Consider the following 15,559-nt stretch of genomic DNA (forward strand, 5'->3'; position numbering starts at 1 on the left):
TTTTTCCTGTAATTTAGCTGACAATTGAGCAACCTCTAACTCTGAGACCTTGAAATGCTTTCTGCTGCCTTATCAAGGCTAACTCTGCCACTAAGTAGCTTATCCGATAACTGCAAAACAATGTATGCTATACAAACAATATGACTGCCTGCAGGCTAAGTTTGGCTATTGGAAACCAATTGCAGTAAAATGGGGTTTTCATTTTAAAAGTGTTTAGGACTTAGCTTTGTTTTTCTACAGAAAAACAATTTTTCCCCTTAGGGAGACCCTGGGTGCAACTGTTCCCAGCAAACCTACTTATGTCCGTTAGACAGTACAAAGTATGTGCCACACTTCAAGGATCTTTTCTAATTGTATGTTTTTCTATAGTAACACAAACAGAAATGTCATAATTATGCTGTGTTTATTGTCCTTTTAAGGCAAATAGCTAAAGCATTTTAGTTTTCCATTAAAACGCCCCTTTAACAGCCCACTTTAATTTTTAACGCAACCAAGCTGGTGGTTTCTTGGCTTATAAATCATATCTTTTTAGGCTGATATACCATTGCTTGCACTGTGGCTACTAAATATGTTTGTTAAAAGAGCCATGAAACAAATGTTCTTTCATGATTCAGATAGAAAATACAATTTTAAACAACTTTCTAATTTACGTCTATTATCTAATCTGTTTCATTCTCTTGGTATCATTTGTCAACGGTAATGGTTTCCAACTGAATGCATGGGTGAGCCAATGATAATCGTTATATATGCAGCCACCAATCAACAGCTAGAACCTAGGTTTTCTGCTGCCTCTGAGTTTACCTAGATAAACCTTTCAGCAAACGATAGTAAGAGAAGGAAGCAAATTAAATAGAAGTAAATTGGAAAGTTGTTTAAAATTGTATTCTCCATCTGAATCATGAAAGAAAATTTTGGGGTTTCATGTCCCTTTAATGCCAGTGGGATCTTTGTATTACTTACAAGCATGCAATTGAATCAGCGGTCATTGTAGGTATATCCATGTGAATCTGAAGTATATTCAATTTTAGCAACAACAAAAAACAAAACTATTTTAAATCCTGTTTTGAAATACTGCAAGGATTGCTGCAATCAGTTACTACACAAACAGAAGAGCTGCCCTAAATATGTATTCCAATATATTTAAAAAAAACAACACCCACCACACAAAAAAGCAGCTCTGTTTTAGACTATATCCACATTAACATAAGACACAAGAATTGTTATCAGTCGATCCCACCTTGAGTGATATATTACTTCAGCTATAACCAACGATCTTTTGGCCACATATACAGTTTACTTCCTGTAAGTCATTTCTTAGAGACTGCACACTGGTTGTGGAGTATGAGAACCATTTTAAATGACTTTGCATTTGATTTTAGTTCAGTCATCACTATATTGCTTTATGTCATTACTGTTAACTTTACCATCTGGCAGAACTCCTCCCAATATTTTGGATGATTCTCTTTTTTATTGCTAGAGAAGGACTTAAAATAACCGTAAAAAGGTAGATTCCACATTTAAACTTTTAGGACCTGTGGCTTCCTGGATTTTTTTAGATCTTTTCAGTGATAAATTATCCTCCTCAGTACACACACACATACATTTTGTTATGTACATTCCACACACAGATATTCTCTTATTTCCTAATGATACAAACTAAAAATAAATAAGTCATATTTTTGAAAAAAAAAAAAAGTCACTTTATTTGGTGAAGGAGAGGGGATAGGGAAATAATTTATTTTCTGCACACTGTATCGTGGGGCGGAGTGCACGGTGTATGAGACATTCCGGATTTCATGTCCTGCATCTTACTCTGGGACCCGATACTTGAGGCGCTGGCTCCCTGGCACACCAACTCCTTTAGAAAACCAAAATGAGCAGATAGAAACTGCTCCTGAGGGGGCAACAAGATGGAAAAAGGGGGAAGTGGAAAAGGCACTCAACTAAACCACCAACACCCCCCCCACATTCAGAAAACAAAAAAGATAAGGTAACAGGATATGAATACAGAAACCTGCCCCTCTCAGGGCAGTAACATGTGATGGGTAAGATTCAGCCGTTCATTACCATCCGGACAAGTTCTGGAAAAAGAAAACAAAAACCACAAGTTACATATCTATCTTAGTGGGAAAAGGGATGTGCACCCAGCTATTCACAGTACAAATGAAAAGGTGATTTCTACCTTTTAAAAAAAAGTTTGCTAAATAGAAAACAAATGACATTTGAGAGATATAGTGTGTATATTTTTTTTTTTATTTATTATATTACAAGGCTGACGTCAAATTTAAACCTTTAGCCAATTCCCTTTATAGAAAACAGTTAAAAAATGTTGGCCAAAATTTGGCAGAAACTAAGAAATCACCGAGGTTCTGTGAAACAGCAAGTCTTAGTACACATTCCCCAAAACAAGGCCAGGATTACAAACTAGCACACTAGAGGATGGGGGTACATTATCACCCCCTGGAGCCTTTTTCAAATGAATAAGAGAGACCAATAATACAATTGGACGAAGAGCCAGACAAAATGTCACTCTGGAAGCTCTTCAGAAAGGATAAATGACTGTGCCCCCACCCCCGAGAGTTCCTGTAATCCATATTGTGAGATTTGTTGTAGAGAACTGCATCTCCCAGCATCTGCAATCTAAGAAGCTGATTAATTATTGAAAAGCTACAGCAATTTAGAAAGTTCTGAAAAGAAGGGGGTATGGGACTAAAGCAGAGAAACAAATAAAGGTTAACGAAATGTAATCATCTGCAGATCTAGTAGCAGAGAAGCAATAGCTTTCTGGATTGTAGGAGAAAATATGACCAGAAACACTCATTCTATTCTACAAGATATGAAGCCCACCATATAAACATTTTGGTTTTCCTCTCAACTCAAAGACTAACCATTCAGCCAGGCAGAGACACACACAGGATTAGGGACAAAGCATACAAAACATGGGATAGGAAACAAAAACAATGATATATATTTTAATATTAAATTTACACTTTAAGCACCAATTGTTCATTCATGTTTTACTATTTAGATAGAATCCGGTGTGATCTTTTTACACTCCATTTGTAAAATCTGGCCATCAAGGCTTTAGTCAGAACATGCCAGTACTGAGAGAAAGAAGGTTTGCTGTACCGCAAAAAGCTAAATTACTAGGTTTTTCTATTGAACTAATGCCAAATCTTTTGAAAGAACACGAGTTCAAAACTAAAGTATTTTAGCTTTTGTGGCTAACATGAGCCCCTCGGCAAGTGTAAAAGCAGCCACTCCTTTCAGCAGGAATGCCAATTAAGGAAATGTATTGAACAGGGAACACTGTTTATTACATGTCTTGGCTCTTCACATAAAACACAAAGCATATTACCACACACACACACACGTTTTGTTTAGAGTTTTAAGCTGGCTTCCAGCATTACAGGCTAGCTAACCAAGCTGGTTAAGTTGCCATACTACAATCTTGCATTTAGTTAGAGGAGCCAGTTACTACAATTAGGCTCAGCACAGCATAGAGCATGCAGAGACATGCCAAGGCATCCAGGAGAAGAGGTACAAAAAAGCAATAAAAACCAAAATAATCACAAACTGGAACCAGGCGAAGGAAGTGCATACCAATGGGTGTGGTCACGCAGACATGATGTGCCTGACAAAGTCTGTGGGAAGGAAGATCGGTCAGAGGTACTCCTGAAACCCATTATCATGCACCTTGAGCACACCCACCCACCCAACATATCACCAGATGGGTAGCTACCCAGTAAAGGCAATACATTTCTAAGGTTCTGCGGTCATCGCTTAAGCCTGTGTATCATAGGCACCTGTCTGGCTATCACCCCACAAGCAAACCATAAAGCTCTCACCTTCGTAATTGATGCAGCCGTTGGCATCTTCATGACCAGCCAAAAGTACCTCCACCTCATCCTCATTCATCTTCTCGCCTAAGGGTAAATTATAAGGAGTCAGATTTGAGAATGAATCCACATATGGTTACTAGATATAGGGAAATCTGAAAAGCATACGAATAGCCAACTACTTCTGTAACCAATCTTACCAATAAAACTATTAAAATTGATTTAGTCTTGCATTATGAAATGAGCGGTAAATCTTAAAGGGACATGAAACACATTTTTTTCCCCTCATATGATTCAGACAGAGCATACAATTTTAAAGACTGTCCAATTTACTTCTATTTTACTTGCTTAATTCTATAGGTAAATAAGAAGAATAAGAGCGAGCTAGAAAAGCAGCAAACTGATATATTTATAAAAAGGATCAATTCAATTTATTAAACAGTTACTTATAGTAACAATAATAATGTAACTAAACCACAGGTGGTTAAAAATTAAAACCTACATGTGTAGAATAAAAAAAATGTAGCGAAACAATGTGCATCTATTGATTAAAATAACAGGTAAACAGCTTTGCTGCCCCGAATACACTTTATGCAACAAAATGTAGGCTTTATTAAACACCAAGAGAGCAAAGCGAGATAATAGAACTAAATTGTAAAGCTGTTTTTTTTTCCACCCCAGTGCCGAGCCAATTTCGAGATTTTTTTTGCTACTTACATTTAAACCCTATTGCATTCAAATTTCAGTGAGTGACACACAAAATGATTAGTCCCCCTCATCAGCCCAGCACTTTTCACAATTTGTTATAATTCATGGCATGTGAGCAAAGCTGCGGCCAAAACTGAAGGAGAACAAATAAGTAATTTTTGGGTAGATTTTAGTGAATATCAAAAATGGCCCAATGACTACTGCTCTTACTGTGATCACCTTACTAAATTGTCATACAGAGTAGCCACATGTGAAATAGCCTATAGGGACTTGTCTACTGGAAAAGTGTATTAGGGGTCTCTAGACATACAATTTCTTTTCATTGTGCATATAATGTACTATTACCAACCAAATCCCTGTTTCTTTTAGATCGAGGGGCTAGAAAAAACCTCTGCCCTTCCTGCTCTCTTGCAGCTACCAGAAAATCCTGACTCAGCCCCTTTTTGACGTCACCACATATGTATGTGGTAATATTGGACGGCCCTCCCATGAAGCCTGGGAGTGCAACCCATTAGGCCACCAACGATCCCCGGGCTGTAGTGCGGGGGAATCCCCTAAAACAGCGTTTGAGCGGCAATCCCCTTGCATGGTGACTCATTATGCTCCTACAGGATATAGCTTGTGATGCGAATCGAAGGGGTTAAAATGGTATCCTCTAAATCATGAAAGAAAAATAGTTTTATCTAATTTGCTTTGTTGTCTTGCTATCCTTTGTTGCAAAGGATACCCAAGTAGCATCAGCAATGCACTACTGGACGCTTGCCCAGATTGGTGGCTGCACATGAATGCCTCTTGTCATTGGCTCACACAATGTGTTCAGCTAGCTCCTAGAAGTGCGTGGTTGCGGTTTCAACAAATGATCCCAAGAAAATGGAGCATATTTGTTAGAGCATACAATTTATAACAACTTTCCTATTCTATCTTAAAGGAAAAATGTTGGGTTTTATGTCCCTTTAAGTCTATATCTATCAGGAAACATGCAGAACAATGGTATAATTACCAAGGGTGACTAGCACGTGGCGCAGTTCTGCCCCCATTACAGTGCCATTGCCCTCTTTGTCAAATACTCTCATCCCTTCTACATAGTCCTCATAAGTTCCTTGGTCCTTGTTCTTAGCAATGGTTTGCATCATAGGGAGGAACTGGTCAAAGCCCAGAAACTTGGTGTTCAGCTCTATGGAAAGAAATGATATATCGTCTTTACCAACAAGACCGGGTAACATTATTAGGTATAATCTCCACAGCTGTAACAATGTGTCAGCAACATGAAAAACACAAACACCCCAAAACAGACACATATTGTTCAACAGTTTAGTCAAATACATAATTTTATCATAAGAGTCCAAAGTACATTGTCCCCAAAGAAACTGTGGCAATATCACCCTTACATTAACTTAAAAGTGCATATTTATGGTAGGAGAAATATACAAAGAACATAAAATATATACATATACCATGCGGTATTCTGTGTGTAATATTTTATGAGCTTAAATAGCAAAACAACTGCTGTACAAGCGAATGCTTTATTACACACACACACAAGTCCTTATTGCCAAAAGCTTAATATCTGGCTACACAATTAACCTGGCTGGTAAATGTTTACATAAACCTTGTCAACCCATACTACGGGTAAATAGAGTGAAGATTTTCTGGAATGCCGATACAGGTAGATGTGTGTATTAGTTTGAAGATTAAATGTCTAAGGAATCCTGGTAGAGAACTTGTGTTAGGTAGAAAGTACTAAACTGTAAATGTGATGGTCTAGCCCTTTATAGTAAACACACAGATGATGTACAAACAAAACACGCTATCCAGTACAGGTAGTGTAAGCAAATGTATACACTGGATTGTAGTCTCTTTAGAGCTGGTCCCTTCTGTTGTATGAATTGAGTGGATTTTTACTGCATCTGTATGTACCACTAAGTCTAAGTTTCACATATTGTGTATTCTTTTTGCCAATTTTATTAAGATCTATGGAATATAGCAGTGTTTAATAGGTATTTGCACAGTATGCACATAATGGAAATCATTTACAATGTTAACAGACCTCTTTATTTCACTCACCCTCAGCTTTTGGGTTCCCCAACACCTTCAAGACGTCGGCATTTGTGGGGTTTTGTCCCAGAGCCCTCATGACATCCCCACACTGGTTGAACTGTATTTTGCCATCCCCAGTGCGGTCAAAGAGGAGAAAAGCCTCCTTGAACTCTGACATGGGAGGAAAAGAAAGGTTTAAAACGAACAAATGTCAAAAAGTTCTGACTTCAGAATAAATTGGTTTCATAGACATCTCTAGATGTACAGTAATGTCTGTATTCCTCTTAACAGCTGTGCAATCGTTTGACACATAGCTGTGTTATGTTCTGCAAAAAAATGATTATGCACTTGATGAAACAAAAATTTACTAAATATACAGCTTAAATCATAAAACACTGCAAGTCTGGTCAAATAAGAAATTCTCTTGTGATGGAGACCGTAACTTTAGGTCACTAGACATTCCAGATGCATAACAAAATTTTTGCACTAAAGAAATATTAAATATTTTCACTAATACACATGATCTCTCGTAAAAAAAAAAAAAAACGAAGCTGTGCTTTTAGAGCCAAAATAACGGTTTTAAAAAAAAAATTAAATAAAAACATAGTAACATGGTCGCATACATTTTTTCTATAGCAAATTGGTGTGGATTTATTTATTTAAATTAGTGTTTATCTGCTTCAGTCACACCAACAAGTCATAAATTAAAAAGATCTATGTGCATCAGGATAATCATAGCCAACCCAAATTGTGATTGTCTGATCTCTCAGTTCTTGGGACACCTTCACATTCAACAAAGACATTGCTGTCATGTATGCTGCCCAAACTGCAGAACCAGTTTAAAAAGAACACTAAATATACCAATGCACATCAAAAAGTAGCAGTTAACACATCTAAAACATTTCCCCCCCATGAAAATCTTCAATAAAGGGACAGGCAACACCGAAAGAAAAATTGTTTAAAAAAAAAAACACAAGATAGACAACGCCTTTACTATCCATTCCCCAGCTTTGCACAACCAACATGTTATTTTTATATACTTTATAGAATTTAAACCTCTAAATTTCTGCCTGTTCCTAAGCCGTTATAAAAATCCTTTTATCACATGCTTTTTTTTTTTCCCCCTCTCGCTTTTCACAACAAGAGATAGTTAATTCATGTGTGCCACATTGTGCTCTCTCCCATGGAGTTGCAGAGGACACTAACACTATTTAATTACTTGCATTTTAGCCAATTAATGCAAAGTCATGTGATAAAGGGGATGTCAGAAGATGCTTTGATACAAAGTAATCACAAGTATATTAATATTACTGTGTTGGTTATGCAAAACTGGGGAATGGGTAACATGGATTATCTATCTTTTTAAAGTAAAGGTTAATTTTGACGAATTAGTGCCCGGTTTTTAATAATCCTATTAAAAACAAGGACACTTTAATTCATCAAAATTGACATTTCAAGCGTTTTTTTTGTTAAGAAAACGCACCACACAAACGCACCTGAGCTTTTAATCCCGAGAGCCGCTGCAGATCTTCCTCCGCCCGTCGCAAGTCCTCTTTGCGAGTCCAAAATGACGAATACGGCTTCATCCAATCACGGCATTCCCTCAGGCCATGATCCCCCTGGGGGAAACGCAGTGATTGGAGGAAGCCGGATTTGTCATTTCTGGCATAAGCAGAGGCTTCCGACGGCCGGGGGGGGGGAAATCGATGGAGCTGCTTTCAGGATTAAAAGATGTTTTTGAAGAAAACGCTTGAAATGTCAATTTTGATGAATTAAAGTAACCTTGTTTTTAATAGGATTATTACAAACCGGGCACTTAGTCATCAAAATTGACCTTCACTTTAAACAATAACAATTTTGGAGTAGACTGTCCCTTTAAACATTATTTAAATTAAAACTGAAAGCTGTGGGAAATGTGTGTTTGTGTCCCAAGGAAACTGCTTAATTCATGGTAACAAACATGGTATGCAAAATATTTCATACAAAACACATACATATTATACTTTGAAATACATAGTGACAGACACTCCAGTTAGAGAACATTTATGTCACAATGTTTTCACATTTGTGTCTGAATAAATAACTTGTAGCAATAAAGTGCACAATAGAACACACAATATGCAATTAAATGTATTTTCCTCTAGGGAACACTGAACAGGCTGACAGTTCTCATATTTTTATAGAGTACATATATCCAAATCCAACAGACCACAAACAACAGAATTACATATTAACAGTTTATTGCCATGGCAAACTAGCACATTTACATATCCTCACTAGTTGCTAAAGAGGAGGGGGGTTAACTGTGTAAAGAAAACAAATCTCTCATCATAACAGCAAGCACTCAAAGCTTGAGATGCCAGGCTTGATATGATGCAAGCAGTTTCCCATAGAAGCCAGGGACTTCCTGTGGCACTCCCTGGACCCAACCCCTCCTGCAGAATTCCATTAGCGGGAGAACCATCTCACAGGCCAGATACTTTACAGCTGAACAACTATTGTCACACAGCTTCACTTCCAGATGCTAATAACAAAGTAGACAAGATCAAAAGAGTTACAGGGTCTGGGACATGGGGTGTCTGTAAGCGTTCTGCCTGCCAGACAGGAATGCAGAGACTCATCTAGTGACTCCTCCTCCCCTGACACTACTGGACTAACAAGCCCAGAATGAGGCTTTGTTACCTTATATGGCATCTAGAGAGCAGACTAACATCCATTTTCTTCAAGGGTTGGTGGTGCGGTTTGTGATTAACAATACAGAGTATTGCACAGACCTACGCAAGTACAAACATCTGATGAAGTCACATCTGTAACTTAACACATACTTGACTGGCTAATGAGAAGTATATTGGTTGAGCAACAAAAAAATGAATACATAATACCTGAGTGCAATGCAAAGAACAGCTTAACTTCCTGAGTAAAGTACCCACTGTAAGTACAATATTTATATTAACCCTGCATGCACCGAAACCTTAGTTTTCCCACAACATAAGTGTCCTAATGTATGAAATAACTAAGTTACATCCAACATCTTAATAAAATTACAATAGCAAAAACGTCATGCTTTAATAATAATAATTACAGATAAACAAACAAGGTGTTACCTCCAGAAAACAAACAATTAAAGCATCACAAATTAACTCCTTAGTGACTGGAGGCCATTTAGCAGTTATGTACATCATTCCACCTGAAAGGCTACGAACAGCGAGTCCAAACAAGTAAAACAACATATTGCTATGCTGACAACCAGCTTAGTGGTCACAGAAAACAGCACCATGCATCTTAAACTGAAGTTACCCCATTATCAGTAGTTACCATGTTAGGGGGTAAACATGCAATCAGATTAGTAAAGTAATAGAAATATGTATAGTTAGCATGAAAAATGTACAGATCAGTAAGAACAACAAAAAAATGGTGCACAGATTAGAGGCGTGTTATGTAAGGATAATTAAGGGTTAACACTAGATCACTTACCATCTAGCTCTTCTTGGCTAAATTCAATCTAATTACGGAAGATAGAGAGGGGAGAGGTAGAAATGAGCAGATTAGGTGCAATGTAGGTGTGGGCAGTAAGAATGCTTTTGGAGGCAGAAAGAAAAACACGACTTGACGAAGAAAGGCTACAAGGGACCCAGGAAATACCGGAGCTTCTCATAATACATCGCCTAACTTATCACCAAGGCATCTAATGAAAAGAAGGCACTTACCGGAGATCTGGTCTTCTGAGTAGTCACACTGTTCAATACAAGAGAACCAAAATGCATCAGACAGGGCAACATAAAGGGGGAACACCCAACAGTGAATCATGCACAGCCCTCAGTGACTACCAACTAACTAGTGTCAGCGCCTCTAACCCCCTCCGTGTCCTCTAGTGCCTGGGACAAGGCTGGTAACGCGCAGCGCTACATTATACAAGCACAGTATATACAAAGGTCATATTAATGACACTTTATAGCGGTATCACCCTTATAATATGTAATAGCCCAGTGATATCAGACCCTTAGGTGTGAGCGCGCTGCCTGCCCCTCCTCACCATGTCGCCTCTTCTTGTGTCTTCCGGAAAGTATGTGACAGCCTCACCAGCTAAGCCCTTTGTAACTCTGCCTACGTCATGTTCTAGGGTAAAGCAACACGACGGGCCAATAAGAAAGAGAGGAATCTGGTAACGTCACGAAATTCTTAAACCACTTGCAGCTTAGGCTGGTGCTCTTTGCGCCATCTTCTGGCGGCACGTGATAAATTCTATCGCCGTTGCTTCTATTCATAAATGGTATTTATTCACTTTCCAGAGTTATAAGACAAAATGGATAGGTAACTGTCAAGTAACTTAACCAGGAGGGAAAACTATAGTGATATAAAAGTCTAAATTAAACTTTCATGATTCAGGTACAGCATGCCATTTTAAGATATTTTTTAAATCCACTTTGATTTTCTTTGTTCTCTGTATCATCCTTTGTTGAAAAGGATATATGCAAATACTCAGCAGTGGCTATGCACTACTGTAGCTAGCTGGTGGCTACATGTATTTGTCTCTTGTCATTAGCTCACCAGTTCTATTCAGCTAGCTCCGCCTCCTAGTAATGCATTGCTACTCTGGAGCTGACTTTTATCTATGTGTTTAATCCATTTGCAAGGGTTAGACACAGTTAAATGCAACCAATAGTGCAATAATAAAACACTCTGTAACATATTAGAGCATTTTCTTTTTGCTTTTTTATATCCCTTTAAGGGCACACATCTATTCTACCCCTAACACTTGTAAAATATACATATCTAACTCAAGCCAGGGAGGCACACACATACTTTATTTCTATCTCCTTTTATATGTTGTTTATGTACTGCTGTACACATATATTACTATATCATGTTGTCATGCCAGTACTGGCACACAAGTAAGACCAGGGGTATATGCGCAGAGGCCAGCAAAGCCTGTGCCTAGGGCAGCAGAATTTAAGGGCTTAGCAGATTTTAGTGGATAGTCTGCTCTTTCAAATGAGGGTAAGTTGCATGTCCGTGATGAAGGGGATCAGTTATTACCTGCAGCAGCATTTAAAATGCTGTTTAATCTGAGGAGGAGCTCTAATAATAGTTTTAACAGAAGGATTTATCAAGGCAATTCTCCTAAATATGCTGCTATAAATCCGCATATGACTAAATCCTCTGATTTATGAATACAAAGTTCGCCTAAAATTAGACAAGTCCAACTATACTTTCCTCTTGCTTTGTTCGTGTTCGACAAGGCACGTCCCTGTGCTTAAAAAGGGTTATATTTGCTAGTTTTAGTTGCATATCCTAGAGTTCACCTTAGCATTACGCCCAGTTACCAATTTATCATTTTTTTGCGCCTTTGGAGAATGCAAAGTTCTTCTACAAATTATAGTTCTCTATAGGTACTGAGGAGAACAGCAGAAATCATTACGTCTTTGAGCTCACATCGTGTTTACATTTATTTCTGACGGAGTCATTTCTGATTATAGCAGGTTTATCTTTGACTAGGCGCCAGGAGAGGCCTGAGAATGAAGAAAATATGGGCTTGCAAAGGCTCAAAATACAGAGACAAAATATAGAGCACAGGCTAGCACTCATCCCTCCCATCCCGGCCGTGTTCTGTAATGTAATGTTTCACTACTGCAACACCAGCTTTTACTAGAGGCAGAGCAGTGTGTGTACAGAACAGTCTGGTTATTGGGGCTTCGAGAAAGCATGTGTCTTTCTTCCTTGGTGGCTCTGTGTGTACCGGATTTCATTTTTACTAAGGGAACTGCATACATCATGATACTCATACAATGAGATTGCAAGGTGGGTGTCCTGTATATACCATAATACCCTATGTGTTAGCTGCAGCACTGTGGGGTTGCAAGGTGTCCCATATCCCTGGAATAGACTTAGGGCTAGATTTATCAACACTGAGGCGTACAGGGACGCATATACGCGCCCCTGTATGCCTCAGCTCGCCTGTTGCAGGGCGAAATTACCCACAGGTAATTAACATTGCACACGAGCGCAATTTTGCGCTTGCGTGCAATCCCGCCCCCTGCCCGCGCACAGCCAATCACGCGCGGGCAGGAGCTGTCAATCTCCTCGGTCGGACTCTACCGAGGAGATTGAATTTCGCCACAATAGAGGTGGCGTAGATGTTAGGGAAGCAGCGGTCTGGTGACCGCTGCTTGATAAATCACGGTGAGCAAGTTCTTGAGAGAACTTGCTGCCGTAGGGGCTTAATAAATCTAGCCCTTTATATATAAATATATATATGTATGTGTATATATATATATATATATACTGTATATATGATATGCGCCACTGATAATATCTAAAAAATGTGAAAAAATATTTTTTATGTGAGTAGCTATGAAGAAAGAAGTGAACGGATTACAAATAATAACAGCGCTAAAATAAAATAGAAATGTGCAAACAACTTTTCAATATAAATATTGGTGTTTATTTAAAGTGTAAAAATCACAATTTAAATTCGCAAAAGTATATATGAAATAGGAAAGTGTTGTTGCAAACTATAGAGTAAACAAACCTAGCTTGAATAAGCTAGATGGTAATTAGTTGCACACTTTGAAATTTATTGAAAACTAGTTGCATCTTAATACATTGAGCAAAATACAATAAAAATGGTAACAATAAAAACAATGACAATAAAAACATACATACAAAGTATGAGTAAAAGTTAGCGGCAAGTAGCAACCTACTGGTCTGGCCAGACAACTCAAACAATATACTCACTACGCGTTTCTGGGTCACTTCATCGGGTGTAAAGTTAGTAGGGTGCAACCAGCTGCTATATACCCAAATTACATCACATTTCCGGTTTGACTTAACCAATAGATTATCTCCGGATATTTTTAACTGACTAAATGCTCGAAAGTGGCCATCTTTAAAATAGGCATAATATAAATAAATCCCTATGAATTAACACAAATATATGCTTTAATAGGAAAATAATGCTAAGGTCTTAATATGTTAATCGCTAGTCTCCTAACTTACTAGCAACTCTAAAAATAAAATCGTATTACCGATTTAGCTCAATCAATATACTAGCTCCGGATATTACAACTGACAGAATGTTCAAAGATAAACCTGTCACCTAAAAGATAGGTAACCATCTTGAAAATGGGCATGGTGGGAATAAATCACTATTAATATATGTACACTATTTGACAATGATAATAGGATCTTAATATATTTGTCGCTATTAGTTTGACTGACAGACAATTCTAAAAAAACCCTCAATAGTTATAACAAAATCCACAATCCTAAGGACAAGCGTTCATCTTGGAGATAGGTTCAACTAGAATATAAGACCAAATAAAACAAAAATAAATAAGAAATATATATATGAGAAAAAAGATAATAGGAAAAAATATATAATCTTTAACATTGTATCGGTTACACTAATGAGTCATATCATTGTATCGATTGCACAGATAAATCACATTAACTCGTTGACATTGTGTCAATTGCATAAATAAATTATAGCATTGTATCGGTTGCACAAATAAACCAATAAACTATTAATGTTATTTTTAGAATTGTCTGTTAGTCAAACTAATAGCGACAAATATATTAAGATCCTATTATCATTGTCAAATAGTGGACATATAATAATAGTGATTTATTCACACCATGCTCATTTTCAAGATGGTTACCTATCTTTTAGGTGACAGGTTTATCTTTGAACGTTCTGTCAGTTGTAATATCTGGAGCTAGTATATTGATTGAGCTAAATCGGTAATACGATTTTATTTTTAGAGTTGCTAGTAAGTTAAGAGACTAGCGATTAACATATTGAGACCTTAGCATTATTTTCCTATTAAAGCATATATTTGTGTTGATCAATAGAAATTTATTTATATTATGCCTATTTTAAAGATGGCCACTTTCGAGCATTTAGTCAGTTAAAAATATCCGGAAATAATGTATTGGTTAAGTCAAACCAGAAATGTGATGTCATTTGCGTATTTAGCAGCTGGTCGTACCCTACTAACTTTACACCTGATGAAGTGACCCAGAAACGCGTAGTGAGTATATTGTTTGAGTTGTCTGGCCAGACCAGTAGGTTGCTACTTGCTGCTAACTTTTACTCATACTTTGTATGTATGTTTTTATTGTCATTGTTTTTATTGTTACCATTTTTATTGTATTTCGCTCAATGTATTAAGATGCAACTAGTTTGCAATAAATTTCAAAGTGTGCAACTAATTACCATCTAGCTTATTCAAGCTAGGTTTGTTTACTCTATATAGAGTTTGCAACAACACTTGCCTATTTCATATATACTTTTGCGAATTTAAATTTAGGCACCCCTGACAATTTCCATGATTTTCATTTATAAATAATTGGGTGTTTGGATCAGCAATTTCATTTTGATCTATCAAAGAACTGAAGGACACAGTAATATTTCAGTAGTTAAATTAGGTTTATTGGATTAACAGAAAATGTGCAATATGCATCCAAACGAAATTAGACTGGTGCATAGATTTGGGCACCCCAACAGAAATATCACATCAATATTTAGTAGAGCCTCCTTTAGCAGAAATAACAGCCTCTAGACGCTTCATATAGCCTGTAATGAGTGTCTGGATTCTGAACAAATGTATTTTGGACCATTCCTCTTTGCAAAACATCTCCAGTTCAGTTAGGTTTGATGGTTGCCGAGCATGGACAGCCCGCTTCAAATTACCCCACAGATTTTCAATGATATTCAGGTCTGGGTACTGGGATTCCCATTTCAGAACATTGTACATGTTCCTCTGCATAAATGTCAGAGTAGATTTTGAGCAGTGTTTTGGGTCATTGTCTTGTTGAAATATCCAGCCCAGCGTAACTTCAACTTTGTGACTGATTCCTCATCATTATTCTCAAGTATCTGCTGATATTGAGTGGAATCCATGCGACCCTCAAGTTAAACAAGATTCCCAGTACCAGCACTGGCCACACAGCCCCACAGCTTGATGGAACATCCA

General features: G+C 37.5%; 1 protein-coding gene across 4 annotated transcripts in view; it reads right to left on the reverse strand.

The window, feature by feature from the left end:
- Positions 1-1,676: 1,676 nt before the first annotated feature.
- The window catches only part of MYL6 (myosin light chain 6), a 62,797-nt gene continuing 48,914 nt past the window's right edge, over positions 1,677-15,559 (reverse strand). The window contains exons 1-7 of one of the 4 annotated variants that reach the window (XM_053708108.1): positions 10,618-10,725; positions 10,292-10,319; positions 6,612-6,755; positions 5,548-5,721; positions 3,849-3,926; positions 3,604-3,644; positions 1,677-2,081 (exon numbers count right to left, since the gene is read on the reverse strand). In XM_053708108.1, the coding sequence (XP_053564083.1) occupies positions 3,616-3,644; positions 3,849-3,926; positions 5,548-5,721; positions 6,612-6,755; positions 10,292-10,319; positions 10,618-10,620 (456 nt within the window). In that variant the 5' untranslated portion in view covers positions 10,621-10,725 and the 3' untranslated portion in view covers positions 1,677-2,081; positions 3,604-3,615. Of the gene's footprint in view, positions 2,082-3,603; positions 3,645-3,848; positions 3,927-5,547; positions 5,722-6,611; positions 6,756-10,058; positions 10,087-10,291; positions 10,320-10,617; positions 10,726-15,559 lie in introns of those variants that run through there. The other 3 variants (XM_053708106.1, XM_053708109.1, XM_053708107.1) reach the window with 3 other exon arrangements.

The sequence above is a fragment of the Bombina bombina genome, chromosome 3 (assembly GCF_027579735.1).
Source record: "Bombina bombina isolate aBomBom1 chromosome 3, aBomBom1.pri, whole genome shotgun sequence".
In the NCBI taxonomy this organism is placed as follows: Eukaryota; Metazoa; Chordata; class Amphibia; order Anura; family Bombinatoridae; genus Bombina; species Bombina bombina.